General features: G+C 57.2%; 1 protein-coding gene across 4 annotated transcripts in view; it reads right to left on the bottom strand.

Annotated features, from left to right (window-relative positions):
- The window catches only part of NLGN3 (neuroligin 3), a 22,866-nt gene extending 15,633 nt beyond the window's left edge, over positions 1 to 7,233 (bottom strand). Inside the window, exons 1-2 of one of the 4 annotated variants that reach the window (XM_008636171.2) lie at positions 5,620 to 7,233; positions 4,467 to 4,526 (exon numbers count right to left, since the gene is read on the bottom strand). In XM_008636171.2, the coding sequence (XP_008634393.1) occupies positions 4,467 to 4,526; positions 5,620 to 6,097 (538 nt within the window). In that variant the 5' untranslated portion in view covers positions 6,098 to 7,233. The remainder of the gene's footprint in view (positions 1 to 4,466; positions 4,527 to 5,619) is intronic. The other 3 variants (XM_017737598.1, XM_008636172.2, XM_008636173.2) reach the window with 3 other exon arrangements.
- Between the last annotated feature and the right edge of the window lie 39 nt (positions 7,234 to 7,272).

Raw genomic sequence — 7,272 nt, 5'->3', positions numbered from 1 at the left:
GTGTGACACAAGAAAAGCAAAAGCCGCACCCAGCAGCAGGAAGGCGCCAGGGTGGTTACGGCCAACACAGACTGTTGTGACCAAGTGGGCTTTTTGCCTCTTGCTGCATTGTTCACCTCCAGCATAACCCACCAACGCCCCACAGCTCATGAGAGCAATCACAGCTTCACTTCCCTCACCCAGTAACACCTTCCACTGGCTACTGCCACGTTCAGGGACACCCAGCCCAGGAGATCTTTCTCTGCACTAACAAAGGTCACCATGCAGAGCCCTGCAGCACCCACTCCCAGGGGTATGGTGATGCCTTAGGTTTTAACTTTCATGTTTTTCAAATCCTGCACTGCCTAGTGTGTAACTCTGAAGTTTCTTGTAGCCTGTTAACTTCTGCTCTCTCATGCTTAGACATAACAAAGCCTCTCCAGGCCTGCTCTCCAAGGACACTCAGAACATCCTAGGCCCAGAATGTGTAAACCAAAGCCTCTAAAAGGGGGGCAAGCTTAGGGAAAACTGCATCATTAACTGAAGCTTTAATTGGAGAATTAACCCTGATATGCAAATGAACCAAACTTTAAAAAGTGTGAAGAACTCGTGACCTGTCGTCCACCTTGGGGTCCATCTTGGCAGTGGCCTCTGGCTCCCCAGGGGTACCTTTGAAGGCCCTTCAAACAAATACCTACCTTTATTCCCTTATTTTTGTCTAGTCTCTGTTTTTAGGTGGCTGCTTCAGGCATCAGTGGGCTTAAGCCTGTGGATTCACAGCTGGAAAAACTAAAAGGGCTCATGGCTCTTATTCTCCTTACCCATCAAAAACACCCTCCACTAACTCGGGAGGTGAATGTCTGTTGTGCCACTTCACTTTAAGCTGACTGCAAAGTGACATTGTTCGGGCCGATAGGAAGGATGCATACATTCTTATCTAGGCTCTAGGAAGATTTAAGTTCAAGTTCAGTAAAAAAATAAAATCACTTTCCCTGAAACAGGGGCATCCATGCTGGATTTATGCTATCTTAAGTAAACCATACCAACAGCACTGACACCACTGCAAATAGAGATAAAGGAGGGTAAGGAACCTCAGTCCTTGGAGCCTTCATTCTCAGCATGGTGTGGATAAGAGAAGAGCAGCAGCCTGAGATGACACCTTTACAGATCCAAATGTCTGTTCAGGGTGCCCGTAGGCAGCTCCAGCACCCTCTCCTCAGTGCGAGCTCCCTGGGGCATCCACTCCTGCAAAGCAGCCACAATGCTGCAGGGAGCTGGAGCCTCTGATGGCTACATGCACCCAAAGGTCCACCTGCTGCTGGCCACACCATCTCAGCTGCTTCTCTGGGAGTGGCAAGGAACAGGACCAAGACCGGGGCAGCTGTTGAACCTGTTGCTGCACAACCCCACACACAGGGAGAGTCAGATGGGACCCGTGTCCGAGAGCCCTTCCAGCCATCAGCCCGTGCTCCAGGACTGCAGCACACCTTGGTGCTGCCCTGCCCCTCCCTGTCCTGGAATAATGCAGAGGAGTTATCTCCATCCCTGAGTGGACTCTGTAAAAGCACTGCATCCTCTCACGCTCTGCTGCCTCTGACAGCACAAACACCGACCCTTACCTTTGCAAATCGCTCCCCAAAGTGGAAGCAGAGCACCAGGGCGGTGGTCTGCCCACAGCCAGCTCTGCAAAGCAGCAGGCTCTGAGGGGGCTGGGAAGAAGCTTCCAGCAAGAGAGCACTGCAGAATTTGTGCAGCTGTAGGGAAGCCTCAGCTGGTACTTGGACAAGTCAGCTTCTTGGAGAGCAGCGGAGAAGACACGCTTTTCCCGCAGAGCTGCCCAAGTGCTTCCTGAGCCCAGGAGCTGCTGGGAGCTCCGGCCACCCTCACACAGCAGAGGAAGATGCTGGCCTGCATATTTGTCTCTGCAATATTGCAGACTCCTCACAGTCCCAGCCAGAGAGATTTGGGCATTTGCTAATGAAAAACCAGGAAGAGCTGCTAAGTGCAGGGCAACCACATTTTTCCCCTCCAAAAATGACATCCACCTCCTCATGCCCTGCAGCAAGGCTTGCCCAGGCTGGTGATGAAGGGAAGGAAAAATCATCCTGGTGTCTATCACAGCCAGAAACAGGCTGGAAGTGTTGGCAGCACAAAGCATGGGGCAGAGCTGCATTTTGCACATAGGTACTGTACTCTCAGTGTGTGTGTCTCAGTGTGTACATGGTCTTTGGGTGGGCAGCACTATTTTTGCAGCTGAGCCTCAGTGCTGTCAGCTCCCCTGGCACCATGCATGGCTAGTTGCTCTCAAAGCACTGCTGCCCTATATTGCTCCCAGAGAAGGGACCAATGTGTGTGGAGGAGGCTGGCAGTTAGAAAATTTCCATATAGGAAATTACTGTGGTTAACTGGGCAGGGAAACAGGGATGTTTTTCTGTCCCAGAGATAAACAAGCACAACTGATAAATGCTCAACACTTCGTCTGCTCTGAAATACACTGAGCTTAGGGGTGGCAGAAGTCATGAAAACTCCAGTAAGGTGGGAGCTGAGGCATTTTTAACCACCAAAATACTGTTCTGTGAGAGGAGAACTTATCACTGCTCATTTGTGGCCTTAGAAATAGTAATCATGATTATTCCAGAATGAATCAATGTTCAAATGTTCAACCTGAGGAAATCAGCACTGCAGGTACATTACCCTCTCCCCAGGCACTACTAACCCAGGATACACGATGAGGGGTGGGGGAGCTTCTGTGTTTCATCACAAGTGACTCAATTAATTCAAGCCAACAGCTACCAGAGCCTGGCCAGAGCTGGAGGGAAGTGCCAGGGTCTGGGGGCTTTAATTTCTGGCATGCCACACCTGGATGTCCAAATGGCTGGGACTGGGGACCTGCTGGTCCATGAGTCAACAGAGCCCAGTGGGGGAAAAGGGAATGCCCCCCACCAGATTCCCTGGGAGGTGACCAGAGGCAACTGCAGATGGGCTGCAAAGAAACCCTGCCTGTGAGCAGAGCCAGTGGGAAGGGAAACCCAGGAGATGAGCGCACCCAAGGTGTTTTGTCATGCCTTATATCATCCCCTTCTCCAGCAGTAACCTGGAGCCTGCTTCCCTGGCCCTGGATATAGGACTGGGGGTGGTGGGGGTCTGCCAGCCCTGGCAGCCGGTAGGAGGGCCGGGAGAGGAAGCGCTTTGAAGTGGCTGGTGATCACTGGCACAGCCGGCTCCGGAGGCAGCGTGCAGAGACTCCCTAATGCGCCAGCCCTTTCAGGGGCAGCCTTGGCACTCAGAGAGATGGCGTGTGAATAGCCAGGACAGCAACAGGAAAAGCAAAGCAAAGAAACCAAACAACAGAACTGGGGGAAACGGCTGGAAGGAAAGCGCTCCCCAAACCTCCAAGCCCAGCTGCACTGGCCCCGCCAAACCCAGGGGTGCAGGGAGACAGAGGCTGGGATGCAGGGACCCTGCTGCTGCAGGACGCCCAGGACAGCAGCCTGTGCAGGCCAGACGCCCTGTACTGAGCCTTTCAGAAGAGCTTGGCTGCCTGACCATCCACACGTTCATCTTTGGGATGCACAGAGCAGCCAGCTCTCCCTGCCTGCAAGGGGGCTGTGTGGAGGGACGGGTGAGGCATTGTGTCTGACATGGGGCCGAGCCAGCTCCCATTTGTACATCTCTACTCCCTTGTCCGTGTCACTGGTTGGGAATACAGGATCATTTAGGGGCAATGGGGGAAGGTCAGTGGAGGCAAGGCAAAGCAGAGATGTGTCTGAACTGGAGGTGCTTGGCTGCCCATGGGGCAGGTAGGGCTCAGGGAGGATGCTGTGCCATAGGCTGGAGACCAAAGCCTTACTGGCAGGACTGGCACTGGCATGGGGATGTGGGCACTGGGGAACAGCCTTGGCAGGCACAAGGGTCAGGGCAGAATCTGCAGCATTTACACAGCCAGGAGAGGCTTTATGCTTTTAACCAAGGAGCTCTGGATGCAAAATGATCAGGGACGCAATGGGGGAAAAGCTCAGCCCGGGATGGACTGCAGTTCCCCCTCACACAGCTCCTTCCCTGAGCAGGTCTGTACACCCCCAGTGGGGTAACCCAACCTAAGGGATGGAGGCATTTAAGTGCTACCTGCCATCAGAGGCTACCCCTCATGCCCAGGGACTGGGAGGCTGTCGGTGCCAGTGGGATGAAGGTGGAAGTGCAGGCTCAGCCCAGGAGAAGCTGTTCTGAAAGGCCTGGAGCAACATGAGCATCCTCATGACCTGACCCCAGACCTGTGCTCCCAGCTGGCTGGAGCATCCGTGGGGCTCCTCCCAGTGGGAAGCAGGGGATGGCAGGGTGGGCTGCTTGGAGGGTCCGCAGTCCGGGTGGCAGCACAGAGAGGTGCCGGAGGAGTGCTGCAGGCCAGGGGCCAGCCAGGCACCCTCTCACTCTCTCACTCTCTCTCTCTTTCCTCTCTGTGCCTCTCTGCCGGTCGGCTTGCTACATACCTCCTTTCCTACATATTTTCTTGTTGGGCTTTCGGGTGCATTCCTTGGAAATCCGTTTTACTGTAAAATGAATAAAAGACTACAAAATAACAGGAGGCTCCACTGATGGGAGTGGGCATGCAATCACAACCACGCTGCTACCCTCCCACCGCCCCCGGGACCGCGGGAGGTGGGGAGGGAGCGTCGCCATGGGAGGAAAACTCTGGGCCAGCCGTGCTGGGCGGGAAGGAAGGCATGATGCATTCCGTGGGCCCCAGAGACAGAGGAGTGGAGCCAGCCAGCCTGGGAGAAGCCACTGGCCCGCCAGGCTGCTCTGCTGTGTGCGGCAGACCCGCTGCGGGTCCCTTCTGGCCCGCTGAAAATCCCTGGGGGCTCCCGTTGCAGTGAGGCTGGGGCGGGCGTGCGGGCAGGCGCTGCCTCCTCTGCCCTCTACTTACAGTTCAGGTGGGATCCCCTACAAAGGAAAAGGTTAGACAAGGAGGCACCCAGCGCCGCTCAGCCTCACCCCAACAGGACCACGCCCCGTGGGCCCCCAGCACCCCAGGCTCATCGCTCTGCCGCTGTCCCCCCGGTGGACGGAGGAGCAGCCAAGCGATGTGTCTGCCAGTGCACCCCAACCTCCCATCCGTACCAGGGCCCGGAAAAGGGCTCTGTGGTCCCTTTCTTGCCGGAGCATCTTCCCAGGGAGAGGCAGAGAGTGTTCCTCCCAGCCGCAGCCCACGCCCACAACTAGCGCATGGACCTGGGGAGGGTGGGAAGCAGGGAGGAAGGACGAACTCGAACCAACTCAAGACAGAACCTGGCACTCGGCGCCTGTGGGGAGCACAAATCAGCTTGTCACTCTGTGGATCTGCGGTCAGAGAGTCGGATTCAGATTTAGCAATACAAGAGAGGAACCCGTGACGATGCCATGGAGGTGGAGGGGTGGGACGGGAAGGCGTGGAGGAGCAGGAGCACGCGAGACAGAGATGGGAGCTGAGGGCAAGAGAGCAAGCTGCGTGGCCAGAGAAAGCTTTCCACAAACAGACAGCATGCTGCAGGGTCCACAACCACATGCTTCAAACACAACACCCAGGTGAGACCAACCACTGCTGGGGAGGGGTGGAGTGACCCCCCCTTTCGCTCTCCTGCGGTCACCCCAGTGGGGACTCACCATCCTCCGTGGGGATGTAGATATTGAGGTACAGACAGTCCTCGTTGGGGTCCTGGATGTACGTGGCCACGATATCCAAATTGGAGGTAAACCAGATGGGCAGCATGATCTCAGGAACGGCGTTGTGGATGTTCTGGGGGCAGACTGGTGAGAAGTGGGTAGCGTTCCTGATGCCTGACCAGGATGGTGGTGGCTCGGGGGGCATGAATCTCTTCTCCCCGATGGGGGGAGCGGCATAAGGAACCCCCAGGTACTGGTCCACGGGCCCCAGGATCTCACTGGGCAATGGCACGCGCACCCCTCGTAACTTCCCATAGTGCGTGTTGACAGTGGGCGAGTAGACCTGGCTCTCCATCTGCACAACCATCGAGGCAAAGCTCAGGACCCAGAGGGTGAGACGTAGGTCCCAGCTGGCCACCAGCTCAGGCACTTGGAGAACAGGGGGGAAGAGAGGGCTTCTCCAGAATATCAGCCACATTGTCCGGGAGAAAAAGCACCAACATCCAGGCCTGAAGCTCCTGGGGCGAGGTCTCAGAGCAACCCCATCACACCAAGCCTCCGATTTGCCCACCAGGAACAGACGGAGCAGAAGAGACAGGAGTCGGGAGTGCGCAGCCCAGCCACACCTTCTGCTGGGTGAGTCGGGAGCACGGACGCAGGGAGATGTGGCACCAGCTCCTCACAGCCTCCCAGCTGCCTGCTGCTGCCTGCCTGCCAGTGGCCCAGCCTGGAGGTGACTGCTGATACTGTGGAGAGATGGAGGGAATTAACAGCAGACTTGCTCTGGAAGAGTCGAAGACCTGCAGCGCAGAAGGAGCCAGGATCTCTGGCTGAGCCTCCCACCCATGGGTGCTCATTGGCTCTGCCACCACCCAGGCAGGTGGCTCTGGGAGCAGGCAAAAGCGGGCAGAAGAAGCAGAGCCTGTGCAGACACACAGACTGTCTGCCCATGCCTGCAGAGCCTGTCCCCAGCGGTCAGGGGCTACCCAGAGTATGGGTGCCAAGATAAGCAGACAGCACTATGTCCCTCCCCATCAGGAGCCTGTTGGACACCACTGGTGCCAAGCACAGCCCCTGCACAAGACCCCACTGGCATCTCTCCTCCCCTGGCTGAGCAGGAGCCGCCTGAGTTCCCACACCACGCAGCCCGTGCCCCTTGCCTGGGCTTCATCACAGCACTGCTCCCCTGTTCGGGTGCCACCACCCCTCATATACCAGCAAATTAGACCCACACGTCCTAGCCAGGCACCCATCTCGCCCACCAACACAGTGTCCATCAGCCTTCCCCCTCCACTGGCCAAAGCAGTGAGACCCCAGGCAGCGCCCGGGTGCTGGGCGGGCAGAAGGGGAACAGCCACAGCGCTTGTGGGCATCTGCCCTCCCTCCCCACCCGCTCCCTGTCCCGGCAAGCCCGGGGAGGCAGAGCTGCGCTCCCACGTCCCCGCCCGGGCTGGCAGCATCAGGAGGAGCAGCTGTGGCAGCCCCCCTGGGCCCGCGGGGAAGGGAGGGCACTGCAGATGGGGACCCGCGGATGTGTGTCAGCGAGCAGAGCTCCTGTGCCAGGGAGCCCTCGCTGGAGGCTGCGTGGATTCCCAGTGCTCTGCCCTTCACCTTCCCGCACCGCCTCTCGCATTTATGGCTTATGTAAGTGCC

This window comes from Corvus brachyrhynchos, unplaced genomic scaffold, assembly GCF_000691975.1.
Source record: "Corvus brachyrhynchos isolate BGI_N302 unplaced genomic scaffold, ASM69197v1 scaffold346, whole genome shotgun sequence".
Classification (NCBI taxonomy): domain Eukaryota; kingdom Metazoa; phylum Chordata; class Aves; order Passeriformes; family Corvidae; genus Corvus; species Corvus brachyrhynchos.
Note: the sequence above shows the minus strand (reverse complement) of the source record. Positions and strands in the feature narration are given on the sequence as shown.